This window comes from Cheilinus undulatus, linkage group 16 (genome assembly GCF_018320785.1).
Source record: "Cheilinus undulatus linkage group 16, ASM1832078v1, whole genome shotgun sequence".
NCBI classification, from domain to species: Eukaryota; Metazoa; Chordata; class Actinopteri; order Labriformes; family Labridae; genus Cheilinus; species Cheilinus undulatus.
Genome location: NC_054880.1, coordinates 42,772,661 through 42,795,761, shown reverse-complemented (window position 1 = coordinate 42,795,761; position 23,101 = coordinate 42,772,661). Strand labels below are relative to the sequence as shown.

The following is a 23,101-nucleotide window of genomic DNA, read 5'->3' as shown; positions in this document are numbered from 1 at the left end:
CATATTTTTTGGGCCATTTTACAACTTCTTTTTGCCAATTTTCCCAATTTTTTCCACTGTTATCCATGGCAAAAAAGTGGCAAAAATTGGGAAAAAGTGGCAAAAAGATGTCACAAAAATGAACAAAAAAATTTGGGGAAAAAAGAATATTTTATAATGAAAGGGAGTGTAAATGGGCAAAAAGGTGAAAAAGGGCAAAAATTGGATAACAGTGGAAAAAATTGGGAAAATTGGCAAAAAAAAGTTGTAAAATGGCCCAAAAAAATATGAAAAAGGTATTTAATGCTATTATAACTGAATAAGAGGGGAAGGCAGATGTTTAAGGACATTTGCAAAGCAAAATATCCAAAATTTATGAATGTTAAAAATGTTTAAAGATTAGACATAAATGTTTCAAATGTGTTTTTTTGTTTGTTTGTTTGTTTGTTTTTTAATTTGAATCCTTTTTGTGGGTGGGGGTCCACTGAATGACTAATTTCTTCTTAGGGGAGGCTCACTCTCACACACTTTGAAAACCCCTGACTTATACGCTCACCTACATGCATGTTTTCTTGCAGGTGGTGTTGGTTTAAACTACTCTGAGAAGCGGCTGAGGCAGTCGCAGAGGGAGTTGATCTGAGAGAGATGTAGGTGGAGACAGAGATTGAAAGGGTAGAGTCGCTGAGGGAGTTACACTGCTATGGCAGCACTGAGCTGGAGTTTTCGCAGGTCATAAGGCTAGACCATAGAGACAGCTTCGTCTTACTGTGATAGATCACCTTCTCCTCTTTTCACTCCATGAACCAGCAAGTTTTCTTCAACGGGAGCGCGAGGGAAAAAAAGTAAAAACCTTAGCCGTTTGAAGATTGGGATGCACTGCCCTTGTCTGGTTTTTGTATCTGGCCTCACCAAGAAATTTAAAGTAAAAGCACAAAAACATAAAGCATGTATTATTTTGACAGTACAGTGTGATTGAGGGTGAAAAAGAGGGGGACAATGAGAGAAAGCAACTTAAGAATTATAGTTAAAAGATAAGACATTCAGGGGGAGCATGACAAAATAGCTACTTGTATGTGTACCATTTTAGGATCCTTAATTGGTTACTAGCCTTCAGCCCCTTTGTCTCTGCCTACTGTGTTCTGCCTTTATTGCTGTATTTTTGGTTAAGGATCCACTTCTCATAGATGGATTTAAAGCTGTCATCCTAACAGTCATCATCAGTAGGATTCTTCCACTTTTGTCCTATTTGAAGGCTATATTTTCTTCTCAAGGGAAGGAAATGAAACGAGAACACTCGCACCCTCCTCTCGTCTGCTAGGAAGGCCTCCAAAATGTGAACGAGAAACACTCCAAGTCTGCCGTTGTTGTGGAACACTTTTCTTTTTGGATAAGGGTAGGAGGAGGTAATTGAAGGGGGGGTGAAATTGGTTTTCAGTCACCAAGCTTTACTGACGGCAATTCATTACTGGAGTCTGAAAAGAAACTCCATTCGCCCCCACTGTTCTTCACAAAATGGTTTGTCCTCTGATTTTACTTTGGAGTCTCATAGTTTGGGTTGTTGTTTATTATCTGAAGGGCTGAGCTCTTGTCTGGGATCTCAGCAACATGAAGGAGAGGGGGTCGCCAGATGCCTTAAGAAACTAATAATATTTTTTAAATGATATTAAGCAATACATTTTACCATGCAATATGCATAGAATAAGTTAAATACAAAATAAGAGCATGGTCATGTGATGAAATTTATGCTGAAATCAAAGTAAAGTTTCAAAAGTCTGCACAGGCCCTGCCCACAGATTTGTCTGGACCCCTGGCAAGACTGGGCCCGCCCCAGTTGTGATTTACTAAAAGTATCAATGCATGTGTGCATTATCAGTAGCATTTATGCTAGCATTCTGGCTACTGTAACTCCAATTTAGAGTGAAAGTGTGTCAAACTATTAATGGGTCCTAATGTTTAAAGTATTTATTAGTTCCACTTTTTAAACACCTTTCCAGCCTGATTTTGCCACTAATATTTACCACTCTTCATCAAATTTACACAGATTTTTGCCTCAGGAAGTTGTTGCTGCTTTACACCAACCTTGCCAAATTTAACCACTTTTCATCACCTTTTCCACCATTTTGAACACATTTTGCCACTGTAGACTGATTTCTGCAATTTTGTAATCCCATTTCACCACCTTTTCTGCCCATTTCTTCCACTTTTAAGCCTTTTTTGTCACTTTTAAACCCTTTGCACCATTTTTCTGCCCATATCTGCCACTTCTAAACCAATTCTTGCCACCTTCTGCCCATTGATGTCTCTATTGACCAATTGTTGCCCCCTTTTCACCACTTGTTTGAATTGATTTAACCACATTTAACATTTCTACCACATGCTGCCTATTCCTCTGCCTCAGTTAATCTATTTTTATCCATTTAAACCAATTTTTCCATTTCTGCCAGTTCACCAGTTTCTGACACTTTAAGCCAATATTGCCTCTGTGAAACCCTTTTACCACTTCTTAGGCCTGTGTTTACCACTTTAACCCATTATGGCTTCTTTTTTCTTATGTTTTGCCATTTTTAATCAATTTCTGCCACTTTTCAAATTCAATTTCACCACTTTTTCTTCCCATTTCTTCCACTCTTAAGCCATTTTGTCACTTTAAACCCATTCCACCAATTTCTCTGCCTACCTTTGCCACTTATAAACCAATTATTTCCGTTTTTACAATAATTGTTGCCTATTTTAACCCATTTTTGCCACTATTAAACCTTTGCACCCCTTTTACATCAGTCTAACCTCATTTAACTATCTGTTATGCTCATTTTTGCAAGTTTAACCCATTTCTGCCACTTGCTGCCTGTTTTTGTGCCTCAGTTAGTCCATTTTTGCCCATTTCAACCATTTTTCCCTCTTTTTATTCCCATCTTACCACCTTTTCCCAGCATTTTTCCTACTTTAATCCCATTTCTTTTACTTTTTAATCCCATTTCAACATTCTTTCAGACAGTTTCTGCCACTTTTAAGCCAATATTGGCACTGTTGACCTATTTTACCACTTCTTAGGCCTGTGTTTACCACTTTAACCTATTATGGCTTCTTTTTTCTTATGTTTTGCCATTTTAATCAATTTCTGCTACTTTTAAAATTCAATTTCACCACCTTTTCCACCAATTATGCCATTTTTACTTCATTTTAGCCATTTTACCCCGCTTTACTTACGTTTTTAGTAACAGGGATTTACATTTTAAAATGGCTATATACTGACTAGATTCTACTACCACAGATGAAAATAAAAAGATACTTCTTGGTTTGATAAGTGATTTTTATTCAGGTAAAAAAAACAAAATATGGATATAACTCTGGAACAGGATTTTGCTGACTCCATGGGCCCCAAGTTTGGCCTGGCCCCAGAAAGTTCCCCCATTTATCCCCACCTTTGGTCGGCCTTTTTTGCTCATGACTATTCTTGAATGGTACAGTGCAGGGCCCCGGTCTCTGACACCTTTATTTTTGGGGCTGAAAAGGTTGAGAACCCTTGTTGTATCTTAGCCGGGGTACTGAGCTGTGTTCCTTTATAAGAGGCATTTTATTTTCGACTAGGACTACTACAAGTACTATCACACTTGTACTCAATGACTGATCCTATCCCCAGCAGTAATGTTATTATGTCAGCTGTCCTTCAAATACCTTTATTTAGAAATACACTAACCCGTAAATGTAGTTCTTCATCAGCAGTAAATCTTAATTTAAAGTTAAAGTGAAATCAGGCCTAAGATATTGAATGTTGTCTTGTGCAGTCAACAAGTCCATCAGCTTCCAAAGGCAACAGGATGAGGTCATTGGTTGGAAAGGTGGATTGCCTTTGCTGAGCCAAGAAGATGCACACAGAGTGTACTGAGTTGGCCGCTCTCCCTCCTCTATCATTCAAATTGCAAACACGATGATGAAGCACATTAGATTTAAGCATGCTCTGTCAATAATTAATAATGATGAGAGGAATCTCATGAGATGCACTTAACTGGAATAGGGGTGATTCAGTTTCTTGTGTGTTAAGTATGTTAACCTCCCTGTATCCTTTAATTAATTTGACTTTCAGAGCAGAGATGAGCCACTTTAGCATTTGCATTCTGTTCTCACTTTCCTGACTCATTGTTCTCCTCCTCAGTGTCTTGAACTTTCTCTTTTTTCCTTCCTTCCTCCAGCGGAGTGTGGTGGCACCATCAAAGATGAGCCTTCTGGTCGTATCCTGTCTCCAGGCTACCCGGCTCCGTATGAGCACAACCTACACTGTGTGTGGACCATAGAAGCCGCCCCTGGAAGCACAATCAGGTCTGAGCAGCACCCTTTGTTTCCCATTTTTTTTTTTTTTTTTTTTTTTTTTTAGTGCTTTCTAGTTTTCTGATTACATTGTTCTTTTTTTCGCACTTTCTTTCAATCTGCCACCTTTCAATGTACTTCCAATTTAGCCACCCAGTTTTTTTGCAGTGGTATTCATCACTTTCACAGGCTGCTGTGTAATCAATCTTCAGTGAGTTGCTTTTGGCCAAAAGTCGGGTTTACACTGGGTAAGTGAAATGCCAACTCAGGGCCTTGAGGTTTTAACTTCTAAGAAAAAAGTCAAGTACTCCAAGTTAATGTAAGCCTTTGTATGTTTGAGGTTTTTGTGATAATTTTAATGAAACTCAAGGCTGTGAAGTCCAGCAGATGCAGGGTTTTCAGGCTCCCATTAAAGATTAATTCGATCAGTCTTGATGGCCAGTCAACTTTTGTGGAGTTGGTGGAAGTGCCTTTTTCAAAACATTTCTCCCTCATTATGAGAAATGTGTCTTTGTGAACTAAACGTTGATTTTTTGTTAAATAAGTACGCCTTATGAGGTGATGTTTTTATTCAAAAGGAAAGTTAGTATAGAGAAGCAGGCTGTAGAAGTGGGAGACACTGAGCAGTGCTGCTCTTAACTTCCTGTAAATGGTGAGTGTGGGCAGGTTCCATGTTTCAAAACTTTTAGATTTATTTAGATATTTAAGTGCAGGAATCAAACATATTTTATTGTAACAACTAAGGACCTTGGGGGCCTGATTTGGCCCCAGGGCCTCCATTTGAATAGCCTGGCTGTATGTGATGGACACCTCAAAGAGAGGCACAGTCTACCCATCACCTACACTGGGGGGTCATCAAGTACATTTTTACAAGGACAGCTTATGTCTGTGCAGAGACTGTGAGAGCCAGGACTTTAAATGAGCTAAATAAAATAAACATTTATCTAAATAATTGTATTTATTTTTTAAATGTACCTTATTTTTAGCCTTAAGCAGTGAACTGAGTCCCTATCACACAGTTGAATCCCTATACCGCAGCAAGCCACAAGGGGGCGGTTGAGGTATTTATGCCTCATATTTCTGGTGCTGCTATGTAACTTGATGTGCAAATGCTGCGTCTTAATTGGTGAAAAACACGTGAAGGAAAAAGATATTTTGTTTTAATTCTCAGGCAATGAATAACTCTACCCCCCTGAACTGGTATATTTGCACAGAAATCTTCTACTTTAATCAAGAAAGGACTTATGAGAAAGTTTGAGTCCAACTCATTTTTTTTTTTCTTTTGGCAATACATTTCCAATATAAGTTAAGGAACTTTGGGAATAATTAACTACATACGTGCTTCAGCTCTCACTACTTGTTGCAAAGTATTTCCACCCATCTCTTCTTTGAACTGCATGCATCCATGCATGCATAAATGACACTAGTAATTTAATTTGTTAATGCACATGCTTGTTTTTGGGCATGCTCTGTCCTGTGGCTTTCAGGGAAAAGAGCATTTAGATGTTGCTGTTACATCACCCTGCATTGCAGTAAATGTGGCTGATGCTTTAATTGTTCTGTCAGTAACACTTGACCTCATCTGTTCCAAGAAAATCCATCCTCAGTGACTCAAGTAGACGTCATTGCTCTTGCCCTCACTCTTGTTTAAAAAATAACAGTGAGCTTGTGTAAGATGGGGCTGAGTTCTAGCAAAAGTGCTGCATCACAAGCAAATTTAACACGTTTTAATAAAACAGTGTCCTTGGAGATATGAGGCTGTAACCCCACGCTGTCTGGTGATGCTCTCTGTTCATTAAGCCAGGGATTCTCAACCTTTTTTGCCCATGACCCCCAAAATAAAGGTTCCAGAGACCAGGACCCCCTCTGTACCTGAAGGTGGTTAAACACAGCCATGAATAATCAAGAATTGTCATGTGGAACAAGGCCATCCATAAAGGGGTATAAAAGGAAGATCTTTCTGTGGCCAGGCCAACCTGGGGGCCCATGGAGGTCAACAAAATTATGGTCTATGTAAAGTTCATCTGCAATATCCTTATTTTATATTTAACCTGAGTCTTATCAATGAAACAAATCTCTTTTTAAAATCATTTGTGTACGATATAGCCTTCTTAAAAATGTAAATCTATTTTCTTTAAAAAAGATAATGAAAATGGGTTAAAAATTGAAAAAAATGGGTTAATAATGGCAAGAAATGATGGAAAAAGTGGTGAATTTGGATCTTAAAAATAGCAAAAATAGGTTAGAAGTGGAAAAAAATAACCAAAAAAAAAGGGGGAAAAATGGGCATAGATAGTGGTAAAAGGGAATTGAAATGTGGCTGAAAAGGCTTTAGATTGGCAAAACTGGGTGGAAATCTGGTGAAATGGGAAGTAAAATCAATATAAACTGGCAAAATAGTGCTGACTGAGAAAGAAAAAAATGGCAGATATTGGCAGAAATTGGTCAAACTGGCAAAAATGGGCATATCAGAGAGTGAAATGTGGTTAAAATGGGAAAAACTGGGCAAAAACGGGCAGAAAAAAAGTGGTGGAAAGGATTTAAAAGAGTTTAATGGCAAAAAAGAGTTGAAATTTGTGGGACAAAATGATGAAAACTGGTTAAAATTTGGCATAATTGGTGTAAAGTGGCAACAGTGGGATTCTAAAAATATTCCTTGGGTTTTTTTTAAGGGAATCTTGAGACCCCACTCCTAGTGTCTCACGACCCCAAAGGGGGTCCCGACACCAAGGTTGAGAACCACTGTATTAAGCTACTGTGTATCAACACAGCGTCCATGTAGGCCAGCATTCAGACGGCTTGTCATGAGGCTTTTTTTCTCTTCCATACTTTGTAACAAAGCAAAGTATGGTGCATGCACTGAGAGTATTTACTGTGTCAGTGCACTGTCAAGCAGCAGCAGTGTAAACTAATGTAATAATCTTGTAAGCCTGGCTACTTGAAGGCACGGTGCACTTCAAGGAGAAAACAGTTAAATCCATAAGTGCATGGGTGTATATGAAAAACATGTGGGAGAAGCAGAGAACACAATAGATGGTTTAAGTAGGAGGGCTATAATCTCTCCCTTCTTATAAATTGGATTAACTTTCCCCAGAAGATCACATGCTCATCATAGAGGAACATTTATGTATAGGCTGCAGTGCTGCAGACTATTATCTTGTGTTGTGTTGCACTTTTCTCTACGGCACTGGAATCTTAAATGAAAAGACTGTTAGGTTAACATGTTTACATTTAGCCTTATCTTTAGGGTGTTACCATGCACATAGAATGAATCAAGTACAGAATAGTTGATGCTTGAGTAGCTTTGAGAAAACACACACTTGAGCATTGCATAATGGGAATGCTCTGTGCCAGAATCTCTCTAATCAGACCAGTTATACTTTTATTTTTGATTTTTCCAAGTAAACTGAAAACTTTCTGCACATATTCCGACTGCCCTTGAGTGCTTCAAGCTCATCAGCATTGTGCTTTAACATCGTGTTGTTCTTCATGGTTTTCTACATGCTTCTATTTGTGAGTACATACTGTCCTATAGCTGGCACATCTGACATCCCTGGGTCCCTCATGATTGCAAGTTTAGATTCATTAGTGCCTCCACTACCTCTGGGTCCCTGGCATTCCTCTGCAAGGTATGCGCCATATCCATGCCTTTGATCCTCCTACCCACGCAATTCATTATTGAGCAGAATTTGCAATGCATTAGCCCAGGGATTCCTTGTGTATCAAGCTGTAGGTAGCGCACTAATCAAGCCACACTCAGTTTGGAGGTTGTGCCGAGTGACGGTAGACATCTGAGAAGCCTGCGGACTTGTTTGCTGAGAGTTATTGATGGGGGAGAGAGAATAGGTGGGAGGTGCGTGTGGAATACAGACATAAAGAGATGATAACAATGCAAAAGGAATAGTGATGATAAGGGGGGCAATGAGCCATCTCACCAGTGGAACGTTCAGCAGTTAATGCTGGGAGCATCAAAGCGCCGATCTAGGCCACATGGTACACTGAACAATGGAGTCATTCATCTGAAATTGGTGTCTGATTTCATTGTGGCTATTGCTCACACTGAGAGGACTAACAGTATGCCAGTTTAAGGTGCATAGTCCAACCTCTTCTATTGTCCAGTGTTGCTTTTAAAGTTTAAAAATGATCTTTTTTATCAGTCCTAAAACCACATATAACTTGACTTTAACCCTTAAAGCACACATGGCATGGATCCGTCCTGCAGGCACACCCTTGGTAAATTGCTTGGTAATCTTTTGAACTGTAAATCGTAGGCACTTACTTGTTTTTTGCCCTCTGAAAGCTCTCCGTTGTGCCTTTCTAATGACCCTCTCCATGCTCTAGCTCTTAAAAAGCATTTTCTAGCAAGCCTGGAACTTGGCTGACTTTTTGGGGTCTTTAAAGATTAAATCCACACCAGTAACTCAGATATTGGATGCCTTTTTATCCATTTACAATCCATTTTTCGAAAGTTCCTGCAGTAAGCAGGCTATACCTGTTAGCCTGCTGCCACATTGCCTGTCTGTATCCCAGAATGCATTGTGACTGTGAAGCTGTTCTGCCATCATGTCATGATTTGCTGAAGAGTGCATGTGCACAGACTTGGAACATTAAGAAAAGAGCCTGAATAACACAGGGAGGCTGTAATTGTCATTCAGAGTCACTGCACTTTCAATAATGACTCAAATTCCCAAAATCACTCGGACTTTTTTTTTGTAGAAATGTGAATATTTTGAAGACTTTGTGTCGGAGAAAACTTACTTTTTAAATCCTTAGTCCCAAAAAGATGAGAGAACAATTTTGTGCAAAATAAGTCATACATGTTTCCTGTGTTCAGTACATTAAAACATGGAGTTTAAATTTCTGATCTGTTTTGTTCTTTTGTCAATAGAGTCCTATATTTTTTTTTAAAAGATTCTGTAAAGTGAAATCCAAAATTTTTGTCTGAACACACTAGATATATTGGAATAAGGTTGCTCCAAACATGTGAAACTAATGAGCTCTACATGTGGATGAATTTTTGATTTAGACCGTTAAAACGTTTTTCACCTCTTTCCTGGCTGGGTTTAATTGGGGCGGGGCCAATATGTGGGCTCATGATGTCATGAGCCCACAGTGGGGAATGACTCCGCCCCTCTAACACTACAGTATAAAGTCACAGAGCAGTTCATCTCAGTCCAGTCTGTTGTTAGCTGATGTCTCTGCCTTTATTTAAAGTAAACAGTCAGTTAAATGCTGTTTTTCTGTTCATTGTGAGGTAAATTTGCCAAATCTATCAGCTACAGTGGTCCATGGATCACTGAAAGTATAATAACAGAGATTGGAGCCAGAAGAAGGACTTCTCTGGCACAGAGCCAGGACACTTTGACTGCTTTCTTCCATTCAGATTATAACATTTTTTTTAAATTTAAGAGAATCGTATTTCTCATGAGTGGGCGTGGCTTCATCTTATTCAACAGACACGCCCACACCATTCTGGAGCAGATTTTACTGCCTCATTTTCATGATTATGAGGCTTAATTTGATAAACTTGAAATTTGAACTAGGTGTTTATAACACACTGACCTGACATACCACAAATCTAAATGAAGATTTATTTTCACTTTATAGGGTCTTTAAACTCAAGTGACATCGCTGCAACACTCATTTCTTTAAAACCCAGGTTGTCCTGAAGAAAAGGATGTTTCTGGCTTAGCTGTGCACCACAGGGTTGATGTTTCACAAGCTGTTTAAGACAAAAAGTAACATTGGTTAAAGATAGCTGAGAGCTCTAAGAGTTAAACCTTACCTTCTTTTGATGAAACACTCATAAGATGGTAAACTGCATCTTTAGAACTGTTCTGTCAGAGTTGTACATGATGTCTCTAAATCCAAAAAAAAAAAGAAAAATCAGAAGTGGTTCTTTGTTGCTCCATTGTTCACTGTTTATAAATCAACACGAGGATTTCTCTCAGTATAGGATCAGCAGTACAGTCTGTGCTCCTCAGCTTAAAAAGACTCTTGTTTGAGTATGATGAAACTGGAGCTCTGAAACACTTTCTGAAAAAGCAGGCTTTATTTGATTTTTTTTCAGGTGGATTCTGTCGTCTAAGGAGGCACATATACCAATTTTCCAATGCAATGCATTCCCCATTTGTCATGCTCTACATTGGAAATATTGCCCTTGGCCTTAAATTAATATGCACATATATTTCACTGAGTTTGCGCAGCCCAAAATAAAGTTCCATTTTTTATGTATTTCCAGTTGGTTCATGTAGGAGGGTGCATGTGTGCCTGTTCTTGTGCCTTCTGTGTGTTCATGAGAACAAATTTGGATCATACTGGGATACTTGCTATACTCTGAAGCTGTCTGTATTTCAATGGGATGTGTCTAGAAAATAGCGAGGAACTCTGGTAGTTTTGCATCAGAATAAGGTTCGGGTCAAAGAGAGCTTTGAGTTTGAACGTGGAAATAGTGAATGAGTTTGGTAATTTGATCTTACATTACATTGTGTGTGTTCTTTAACCTCTGCTTTAATCTTGCCAGTTCATTTTCCGGCTTCACCCCCTTTCCAGCTTCAATCTAATTGTGTCCTTGTTATCTGCGCGATAACACTGCTTACATGTTATTACATCATGTGCCTCGCAGTAGAACTGGACAAAGATTTCTGAGACCACGTCTTGGTTTAGATTTCAAGACAACCTCTGTGTGTTGGCTGTACTGTCTGATGTTCTCGGTGTCGCTTTAAAGCCCACGGTATGGATGTGTCTCAACCTTGATGGATCGTCCCACAGGGACAGTCCCGCAGAGGCCACTTCTACACATATTGATGAGGGTGGCTCAGTGTGACATTGCTTCTCCGCGCAATCTCAATTAGTTGTGAGGAAGCAGACGGTTGCAAGCTTATGCGTGCTCTACATCTCTCCATTGCTCCTTTCTTTTATACCATACACACACACACACACACACAGCCATAGAACTGCACATACTGACTTATTTATCATCTTCATGCACACATACACATTCTCTGAAGACTCCCCACAGGACTTATGATTGCAGCCAGGCTATTTTGTATTCATGTGAGTGAGTCTCTGCTCTCTCTGCTTCTCTTCATTTCTCTCATAAGAATACAAAATAATTAAGGCAGAATATAAAAAAGGCTGCAAACTTTCCCACCTCTTTCTGCCCAAATCCTCTCTCCTTGCTGTGATTCAACTGACACTTGATTTTTACTGTTTTATCTCCGTAAGAAGGAGATACGTACGGTAGAGATCCCTAAGCTGTAAACTTCAATCATGGATTCCTATGATTCTACAAAACGATGAATGCACAGGGGGACCAGAATCCCACTTTCCCTTGATGAGTGATACAGTCAGGTTCTTTTTATCATCCCCCAAGGACCCCAAACTCCCACTACTCCTCACCTCCCATGGTTTGGATTAATTGGGGAGTTGTCTATAATGAGCTTGAAGTTGACACTTTTTCCCATCAGAATGAACAATGCTGGAAGACCAGCTTTTAGTGGTGGGCGGTAGGCCTGTACGATTTACTGAATTTTAATCACAATCATGATTTTGACCTTACCTTTATCAAAGAAACATAATTGTTTGCTGTCATTTACATTTAAATATGTGTGCCGTCTGCATAAAACTCTGTGTAGTCTATTGAAAATATTTTCTATAAACACATTGTTCTATTTAAACTTTGATTATACCAGGTTTCTGAATATTCTCCCATGCTAATATTCATTTGCATACGACTTTAATCTGCCCAAAGTTTTTCCCTCATCTCTTCACTGCGAGCACACACACACACACACACCCACTCACCAGTCTGCATCTCATACATAGGCTTCTCCTGGGTACTGCTTTGTTTGCAAAATTCCTCCATATAGACATTCAAATAGCAAAACTCACATGTAAACAGCTTTGCTGTAACATATGTTTCGAATGAGATCAAGCATTTCACTTTTTTTAGTTTCTTTCACCGTATTTACTGTATGTATTTACAACTATTGGCATAACTGTCAGTAACTGGAAGTTCATTTCCCTTTCAAAATAAGAGTTTTTTCCAACCCAGAAGCAGAGATGACAAAACAAAATATATATAAAAGATCCATCTATTCATTTTCTATACCTTTATATAGGTATATCCACCATATTGCCAAAAGTATTCGCACACCTGCCACTGACAGTCGACTGTGGAATATTTAGGAGCCAGGAAATTTGACTTGTTGCACAGGTGGCATCCTATCACAGTACCACACTGAAATTCACTGCGCTCCTGAGAGCGACCCATTCTTTCACAAATGTTTGTAGAAACAGTCTGCATGCCTAGGTGATGGATTTTATACACCTGTGGCCATGGAAGTGATTGGAACACCTGATTTCAATTATTTGCATGGGTGAGTGAATACTTTTGGCAATACAGTGTATTTGTTGTAGTCTAGCCCTGGCAATAGGTTGGTAGCAGGATATGAGTTGCATGGATAAAACAATATATTTGTATCCCTTAAACTGATGACTCACTTTTTTTTAAATCCATGATGATTCAAAGAAGTGGGCTGTAGTGTTAAACACGTTCAGATATATGGCTATAATCATGGTTGCTCTGTACACTCACTGATATCTCTTGCTAAAGCTTAGTTTAACCAAATACAAGCATGCTTTTTCTGACAGGTTCACAATTAAAGTCTGCAGTTGTTATTTTGCTCGAGTTTTTTATGTGAACCAGGAAATGTGGTGTTGTAAATGTGTTGCTTTTACTTTTGTAATACCAGGGTATGATCCGGTCACTGCAAAGGATTAAAATATACTTCGATATAAATTTTCAGCCATTTCACCCTACTTGTTCTGATCACTGTTAAAGCTTTACTTTTTAGTTTCAGAGGTAGTTTCTGCAGCAAAGTTTACTGAGCACACTTGGAAAGCTAGAAAAACAAGGAAAAAACTCAGAACTTTTCTTCATGGCATTTCCAAATTTTTCTAAGAGAAAGAGGACTGCTGAGGTTAGTTCAATGGAGACAGTGGGGGTCTACGTGCCTAACATGTCTTGTAGAAGATAAACAAGATAAAAATACAGTATATTTATATGTGAAACTCAATATCTATTCCTGCTATGTTCCTGTATCACTCTTATCCTCGCACAATCTTCTGTCTCACAATCTCCTTATCCCACCCCCCAGCCTTCACTTTTAGAGAGTGACATAGAGAAATAGGCTATTTAGATCTAGTATAAAAGGAACCAATTATCCTAACATGCTGCCCACGTCCATTCTATCCATCTGACCGCACAGCACAAATCCTTCCATCCTTCAGAGCTTCCTCTGCTCTCCATCAACCTCTTATCCTCCTGCCATCAACCTCTTCTCCCAGCAACCGGGCAATGATTAACGCCGGTCTTGTTTTTGTTCCCTCCTCTCCCTATGCTTTCCTTCAACATACCTCTCCTTCCCCACCCACCTTTCCATCTTCTGTCCTCCACATAAATCTTGTAAAAGAAGACGAAGCCACTCAGCGTCCGACAGTCCTGAAGGTTGCGTTCGAACGTGAGACCTGCCAGCACATGAGATTCAACACGTGACTGCTGCTGGATTCTAACATTGCTCTTGCTAATCCTCAGAACCTTCTTTTCATATCTGCCATGTTTTCTCATGTCACACATACTACACATATGCCCATTACTAGTCTATGCAGAGAGCTATACATATATTAGAAAACATGCTCTTTTTGTTTTATTCATGCTGGCAAATCCTGTGAAACATCTCAGCGTCTCCAGTCGAGGGTATAGGGAGGTGGAGTGTAGGTAAAACATAACAGCATTTGCATAACAAGAGTTCAACTGCCTGAGGCAATAGACAGGTACTGAGGCCTGTGAACAAAACCTTTGGTTGATGGGACTGGAGGGCTAGCAAGGAGAGATGGTAGCGGGAAAGAAGGGTGTCTCTACGCAACTAGAGTCACAATTCCAGTCCCCTCCAAAAGCAGACTAAAAACATTTCAGTTTGACATTAAAAGATTAGACAACAGATCAAAATTTCAGGTTTTATTTCCAGGTATGTACATCTGGATCTGATACACAACTTAAAAGATAGCACCTTTTGTTTGAACTACTTTTCATGTGAGCAAAAGTAATGGAATATGTTACTGACAGGTGTGTTTTATAGTCCAGGTGTGTCCTGTTACATTGATTATTCAAACAGTAAATGGTCCTGAATGTCTCACTCAGTTTCAGTTTTGGGATTTGCCTGTGCATTTATGCTTAGAGGTGTAACCAACAACAAAACCAGAGAGCTGTCTATGGGTGAAGAACAAGCAATTTTGAAGCTGAAAGATGATGGAAAATCAATCAGAGCCACTGCAAAAACTTTGGCCTTTATTACAACCATTTGCAATGCCATGATAAAGAAAGAAACCACTGGTATACTCAGTAACAGACACTGCACGGGTAGACTAGGGATAACAGCAGCAGTTTATGACAGGAACATGGTGAGAGCTGTAAAGAAAGACCCTAAAACAACTGTTAGTGACATCAGCAACGACCTCCAGAGGGCAGGAGTGAAGGTATCACCATCTACTGTTAGTGACATCAGCAACGACCTCCAGAGGGCAGGAGTGAAGGTATCACCATCTACTGTTAGTGACATCAGCAACAACCTCCAGAGGACAGGAGTGAAGGTATCACCATCTACTGTTAGTGACATCAGCAACGACCTCCAGAGGGCAGGAGTGAAGGTATCACCATCTACTGTTAGTGACATCAGCAACGACCTCCAGAAGACAGGAGTGAAGGTATCACCATCTACTGTTAGTGACATCAGCAACGACCTCCAGAAGACAGGAGTGAAGGTATCACCATCTACTGTTAGTGACATCAGCAACAACCTCCAGAGGACAGAAGAATAAGAATGCCAGGCTGGAATTTGCCAAAAAGTACAGAGACATGCCTTCAAAACTCTGGGGCAATGTTTTATGGACTGATGAGACAAAGATAAACTTTTACCAAAGTGATGGAAAGACTAAAGTTTGGAGTAACAGAGGATCTGTTCCTGATCCCAAACATACAAGTTTATCTGTGAAACACAATGGAAGTAATGTCATGGATGGGCTTGCATGACTTCTTCTGGGACGGGCTCATTAATCTTCATTGATGATGTAACACATGATGGTAGCAGCAACATGACCTCAGAAGTCTACAGAGACACTTTGTCTGCCAATTTAAAGAAAGAAGCAACCAACTTGATGGGAGATCCTTCATCATTTAGCAAGATAATGAGCCAAAACACACTGCCAAAACAACAAAGGAGTTCATCAGGGGCAAGCAGTGGAAGCTTCCCTATAGAACATGCATTTTACCTGCTACAGAGGAGACTGAAGGGAGTAACCTCCCAAAACATCGACAACTGAAAGAGGCTGCTGTGAACGCCTGGAAAAGCACCACAAAAGAGAAACGCCAAGGTTAGGTGATGTCAGTGTGTCTATGGAGGAAGAGATTAGCATGGATGCTGCTAAAGCGCAAGTTTTATCAGAACTTGAAAAAATTTCTTCATTAAAAGAAGAAAAATGTTAAAAGTAGGGTACTGACATGTCTACAGTTGCCATGGTTCACATTATGATGTTTTCTATGGAGTTTAATCCTCAGTAGCGGCTTCGATGTCACATGTTTTGTTGCTCTGATTGGCCTGTAAAGATGTGACAGACAAAGCGTTCAACCAGTCACCCTCCGAGTTTTTTTTTCAAAGGCTCTGCCCTTTCCCAAACGCTGTCTATGGAAGGTTTTCCAGATGGATGTGTGAAACAAATCCATCGGCGTGTCAGGTTACTCTATGTTCTGAAACCTCCTGAAAACGCAACTCAGAATTTCTCTAAGGCTTAGCAGTCAGTGCGTTTTTCTGCTAGTTTAATTGAACAGATTATTGAAATAGATAAAAGGTATACACTGTAAAAGAAGTGGCAGCAGGTACTTTATCACTTTCCGCTGAACATCATTGTCTTTTTGGGCTGAACCACCCCTTCCAAGTGCTCCTCAGCAGTAGTTGCTCAAGTAGAGTGAGTCAGGTTCACACAAACATTTTTTGGATTCAAAGCACTGAGTGGTTTGACACCCATCACCCCAAGCTTAAGGCTGCTGCCACTCTGAAAAAAGGTGTCTTCTCTACCTCTTAATAGACTATAAACTTCAGGGTTTGATTTTCTGTGCCACCAGAGAAAACACAGCTGTGTTTGGCAGCAAATCACAACCAGTTGTCACTGAGGCCCTGAGAGCTGGGAGAAGTAAACAGCTTCTGCTTTTCTCTTTTCTGCCTCCACTAACAGCTTATATTTGTGTAAATGTCACAACCCAGTGACAAATAATGGGAGGAAGCACAGACTTGCATAACAAGACCATGAATTTATTTACATTGAAGAATAATTTAACAAACATAGTGACATGAATGAGATCATGAGTTGTGCAATAAAACTAAAGAAATGCAATATTGGGAGCAGTGGGGAACAGGGTTTCTGTGCCTTTCCCTATCCTTCAGGTTGCCGCAGGTTGTCTCAAGCCTCTTGAATGATGTGTAGTTGGTCCTTTGTCAAACTGGAAGTAGTTTCTGACTTGCCATCTCAAGGACTGTCCAAAGCTCTTAAACTGCTCAGAGGAAAAAGTATGAAAGAAGAAGAGGGAGATCTGAGGACAGATGATGGAGGATGCACAAGTGCAGGCTTCCCAGAACTCTTTCCATCAACAGAAAAGCACCCTGTTTGGATATCACTCACTGATTGGATGCTGCAGCATGGCGGGCCTTGATAAAACACATCAGAAATCACAAATAATTATTTGTTCAAATAGAATTACTTTCTTTTATGGCAGGTTATCTCCCCTGTTTCTTAGATCATGAAGAGAATTAAGTTTTCAAGTTGGAGTCTGTCAGTGAGAAACATGTTTTGATTCATCATCTTGTCAGTCAAGTGTTTATAAAGACTCATTTATGCCTTCTTTATGTACAAAAATAGATCTGTACATTTCAAACGATATACCAGCTGGTGCCTATGTAGTGATGTGCAGTTGTTGAAGTGGACATTAGAAAATTGACAATTTACACTATATTTGGTTATTTCCTCAGAAAGGTGGAGTACGTTTGTGATATTATTCGTCCTCGTTATGTTTTGCTGATCTGGCTTGAACTGTGGGCTACGTTGCTCCCCCATGATTGTTGGGAGAAATACAACCTTTAGTCTGTGACCATACGCTTCCAGAGAACATAAAGATGTTAGGAAGACAGTGTATGGATAGAAAGACCCGTCTATATCCATATGCATTTCAAAGGTAGACGTAAATAAGCTTTAGAAGGAATCCTGCATGATCAGACAAGTTCATCTTGTTGGATAGATATTTTTATCTCTCATATGTATATTGAACTTAAAAACTCACCAGATCTCCTACATATCTGCATTTTGAGTAAGTTGGAGCTTATAAAACCACCATGTTCTGGTCCACGCTGGTAGTGTGACGTCACTAGCGCTCCTTGCCGTTCCTATGCAGTAACCGGTTTTTCAGACTGGCAGTATGTTTTTCTTCTTGCAGCTGTTGCTGCCATAACAGCTTTCATACCAAGCAGGAGTTTTTAATGCGTGTTGGCTTTGTCTCCCTGCTGTCATTCCTCCTAAGTTTGACCTCAATAAACCTCCCTACAAGTGACTGGTGTCAGTGTATAGTGGAAGTGTGCCGGTAGCTTTTCAAAATAAAAGTATTGTGTACATACAAAGGGCATTTCTGCAAAGGGATGCTAAAGTTGGCTTTTACTTTGAAAAGTGCAAACCTGAGGTGATCTTGTACTGTGTTTATCTTTACCTGCAATATTTTGAACCTTGTAGAAACAGAAAGCTTCTTAAATAGCAAAAGTTTGGGGAACAACTTTATTAAACAGACACATTTTAGCTCGTGGCCTTCGTCTGGTTCATCAAGAAACAGATTTAAACATATTCTACTGATGTGGACTTAAATATTTGCTACAACAAGGTCATTATGGCTCTGTATTTCTAATTTTCCTGTCCACTTGTGGTGCAAGAACAAATATAAGAGACCTCAAATTTTTAAAATTCTCCATGTGTGACTCAGCGTCGCCAAGATGCAAGCCCAATATCTGGCTGCCAGTCTGAAACAGCGGTTACAGCATAGAAACGGCAACGAGCGATGCAGCACTGTGACGTCACACTACCAACGCAGACCAAAACATGGCGGCCTCCTGGTGAACTTATAAACTCAGGGTGCTTTCACACTAGGGGCCCGGTGCTGGATCCGAGTGCACGAGGATAAAGTCCGGTTCGTTTTGTTAGTGTGAATGCAAACGAACTGCCACTTGGGGAGGTGGTCTCAGGCTTGATTCAAGTGGACTCTGGCACGGTTCGGATGGGATGTGAATGCAACCGCGCTTGGATACGGGACGGAGTGGCGTATCAGCTTTATGACGTCAGCGTAAAAACTAAATTTGTTTCCACAGTGCTGCAGCTTGTTCACATTTTTCTGCCATAAAGGGCGGAAATCATCAGAATCCAGTCAATAAATGGTCTGTTGTGACTCACCTTGCAGATGAACACAAGTTTGAGTCAGTAAGAGGCGGTGCAAAGGCAATAAAAGTCTCCTGTCACCTCAAAAACTGCTATATCTGCGCAGAGTGAGCCCATTTAATCCTCTGAGCTGTCGTAGATGTGCAGATCCGAAGAGCGAAGTTGCTGGCATCTTAAAAAGTGATTTTAATCATCCATGGATGCAGGACGGACTTTTTGCCAGGTTAAAACAAAAACAGTCTTCGCTCAGGTCATGACCCCAGTGGTTGCCATGGCAGCTTTTTCTTCTCTCCTCCTTGGTGGGGTTGTAAACCAGACACGTGCATACCGCCACCCGCTGTTTTAGACCGAGTAAATACGCAAGTGGGCCTGGGCACGGTCCAATGTTGCTAGTGTGAAAGCAAGCTGGGGGGGAAAGGATGTGAAAGCACCCTCAAATAATCAATATGCAGATATCAAGTACGTTTTTTAGTTCAATATGCATATTCGAGATAAAACTAGGGTTCTTTTAAGGCTGATTGTTAACCAGCATCAAGTTTGATCATTGTTATTTGAGTTCAGTGTTTTCCTTCCATTATTTATGACACTCTAGAAAAAGGATGTCTCTGAATTCACATCCAGTAATCATTGAGTTCAAATCAAATGATCAACATGCTAAATAATCTAATAATGTATCATGCAGGTAGAGACAGTCCATATGTTTGTCAGCAGACTGCAGGTTCTTCCTCATGTGCAGGTGTGTGTGTAATCAGGTCACATACTGGGACAAAACACTGTTCCAGTGAAAAAATCCAGTGTGTTTGTGCAGACACAATCAGCTGTTTAAGCAGGCAGATGCTGTCATCACAAAAATACGCCACTTCACGTGACAGAGAAGGCTTGTCATGTCTCCTAAAACACATTTCATCATCCTCTCTCCTCTGCCTTGTGTCTCTCCATGCATCTGTGGTGGGAGGGGCATAGATGCAAGGAAAAGACTCGAGTGAAGGACGCATCAATGCAACTAAAGAGACATTTTTTTTTCATCTCCTCACAATGAGAACGTGGATCCTGCTCTTACAGATTAGGAACACCAGGTCTAGGTGTTTTCAATCAATGATGGCACAGCCACTACTACTGGCACCTGAAACACAAAGAAAAACAAGTAAACAGGCAAGCAGACTCATCACAATAAGTAATATGATGCTGTTCTTCCATATACAGTATCAATTGTTTCCATTGAGCTTGGAAGGATTACTGTATATCACAGGGTATTATCAATGCTCCAGTGAATATTAGCGAGACAACTGTAAGCAGAAGAATGATGGCAAAGAATAGGATTAGTGTTTTTCCCATTCCTTTGAAGATGAATGTTTAACATGCAATGTACTGCTCTGTGGCGATAACAGAGTTAATGTTCATAGTATGTACAGAGAGCCTCTTCCTGCTTCTCTCTCCCAGGCATTGAAGCTTATGCACAAAGCATGCAATGCAGAATACCCTTAAAATACATCTTTCAGTGTAGGTTTGCATGATAAAATACCTGTGTGCCTGTCTGCACCTGTTTGTTTTACGTGCACTTTTTTTCACAGGCATTGCGACCGGGCTTGTCAAGTAGGTTATGTACAGTATCCAAACACCAGGCACATCATTGAATAGCCTCTGGCCGCTGCTCACACATCAGACAATATGGGAATCAGAGTCTGACACCAATTATGCAGGGATGGTGGGAACTTGTTGCTAAAGCCGACATATCAGTGAGTTGCTGTTTCCCCTCTGCATCATGCGTAGCTGCAGGCGCTTTGTGCGAGCGCATGTGTGTGAGGATGAGGATACTAAGAGCACGAAAAGTACCATGACTTTATCCGGAACGAGGAGGACTGAGATTACCATTCGACGCCAAGTTCAGAATGAGATTTTGGGGAAGAGACTTTTGGACGGAATAAAAATGAGTTGGAATGAGCTTGTGGACAAAACAAATATCGCATTGCAGAGAGTCTGCTTCAACATCAAAGTTCTTCCTTTGTCTTCTTCTTATTGCACAAAGAAAACTCTCTGTTAAGACTAAGAAAGAGCAAATTGCTTTGGGCAAGAAAGTATTTCATCAAATTTGCATCAAATTTCATCTTGACATTGTTATCATAATAGATTTAAATCTAAATTCATTTGTATGGCATAAATGAATTTTAAAGTCATGAAGCACAAGTTTATATTTCCTTAAGGCTGGAATGTATTTTTGTATTATCCTCAAGGGTGGTGAATCTTTATATAATCTTAATATATGAGGTCTGACTATTGAAAATAAGACTGATGCAGTTGTATTGAACATAAACATGTTTCTCCTTCAATCTCCTCTCCTTCTGCATCAACATACCGCTGCATTCAGGTTTTACTGAGCAAAATGATGCTGTCGGTCTTCTTTGGACTGTTATCTCAGAACCTCTGTGGTGTTTTTCTTAACGTCAGACTCTAAATATGTTCCTTTGAGCACCGATTTGGAAAAAGGAAAAAGGACAAAGTCACACAGGGCTAGATCAGGTAAATAGGGAGAGTGATCATGCACTGTGGTTGGTTTTTGGTCCAGAAACTGATTTACTGAGAGCTCAGTGTGAGCTGGAGCATTGTCTTACTACAAAAAATGAACCCAGTTTTCTCCAGCTATGTTCTCCTTCTTCTCGCAGTTTTTTTAGAACCTGTTTTTAAAAGTGTTAATTCACCGTTGACCCTTCTGGAACCCACTTCTTCAAAATGATTCCCCAAATTTCAAAGAAACAATCAACATGGCCTTTGATTTGGACTTGATTTGCCATGCTTTCTTCATCCTTGGTCCCCTTTTTGGGTCGCTAGACACTGAGAGGAGGTCTCCAGATGCCTTAAAAAAACTAAGAATATTTTTTGAAATTACACTGTTGCCACTTTAAACCAGTTATGCCTAATTTTAACCAGTTTTCGTCACTTTTTCCCAGCAATTTTAACACATTTTTGCCAGTTAAAACCCATTTTTTGTCCATTTTAAATCCTTTCCACCACTTTTTTTCTGCCTGTTTTTGTAACTTCTAAACTGAATCTTGCACCCCTCTGCCTATTGTTGGCTCTGTTGAAACATTATTGCCCCATTAACCCCTTTTACCACATTTTAAGCCACATTTCACGATTTGATATGCCCATTTTTGCCAGTTTCTGACTATTTCTGCCTCAGCTAAGTGCTTTTAAAAAAATAACTACATCTTACTGATGTTAACCGCTGTCAGTAACGATCCTCAGCTGATGGAATACGTGTATAGAGACTGTTTATGTTGTAAGGATACGTTAATATGTGAATATATCTAGTCTAAAACAGTTTATACGACAAAATATGAAAGTTTAGAGCTGTACTGTGAGAATTCGCCGCATTTAAAATAAAGTTAAAGTTCAGCTGGTGTTAAAATCAAGCTAGATTAAGTCAGAAATCCGGGGTGCGCTGATCTCATTTAAAAATAGTCTGCAGCCTGAAGTTTTATGAGCCTGTTAAACAACCACAGAGCGACGTTTTCAAAGTTTATCTAACGTAGATTAATAACTAGTTACTGATGAGAATGAACTGTTCAGAGGCTTCGTATTCACAAAACTTCTGCACTAATTTAGTTTCTCATCCATCGCGGATGGATCAGGCTGATGTGAGCCTTCAGGCTCTGCTTTGTGTTCTTAAAATCATCCAGCTAAACATCAGGAAACTTGATTTATGGCCAGATATCAATATCCATAGACTAGGAAACAGTTTGGATCTCTGTCGAGTCCAGATATTTCCCATTTAGGCAGATATTGTCCAATTTTCTCCCGTTTTTTTCTCCCGCTCGCTTCTCACAACAGACTTCCGTCTTTGAAGCCTGGAGGCGAGCAGCTGAGTCGCGGGCTGACGTGACGTCAGTGCAGCCCCTATTGTTGTGTGTGTAGCTCCACCTTTTTGGTACAGGTAGGCAAGATTGGCACGGAAGGGTGCCGAAAAGTGTGACAGTACGGTTCGCTTTTTTGGGACCCTTTCTCTATGGAAACGACAAAAAAAAAGTGTGCCGTCCCGCACCGAACTGAACCGAACTGCTCGGTGGAAACAACCTATATATGTCAGCCCTGTGATTGACTAGTGACCAGTTCAGGGTCCAGTCCAGTCTCGCCCAATGACAGCTGGGATAAGCTCCAGCCCCCATGACCCCCAGTGGGATATAGAAAAGGGATGGATGGAGCAGTAACAGAATGAAAGCATCATCCATGGAGAGAATCTGACGTCACGTTAGAGGCAGTGCTTCTTTTTCTGCAGTACATTTTAAAAAAATGA

At 40.1% G+C, this 23,101-nt stretch overlaps 1 protein-coding gene across 1 annotated transcript in view; it reads left to right on the top strand.

Annotated features, from left to right (window-relative positions):
* Positions 1–23,101, top strand: part of csmd2 (CUB and Sushi multiple domains 2) — a 443,344-nt gene that overhangs the window by 281,211 nt on the left and 139,032 nt on the right. The window contains exon 26 of the mRNA XM_041809040.1: positions 4,170–4,296. Within this exon, the coding sequence (XP_041664974.1) occupies positions 4,170–4,296 (127 nt within the window). The remainder of the gene's footprint in view (positions 1–4,169; positions 4,297–23,101) is intronic.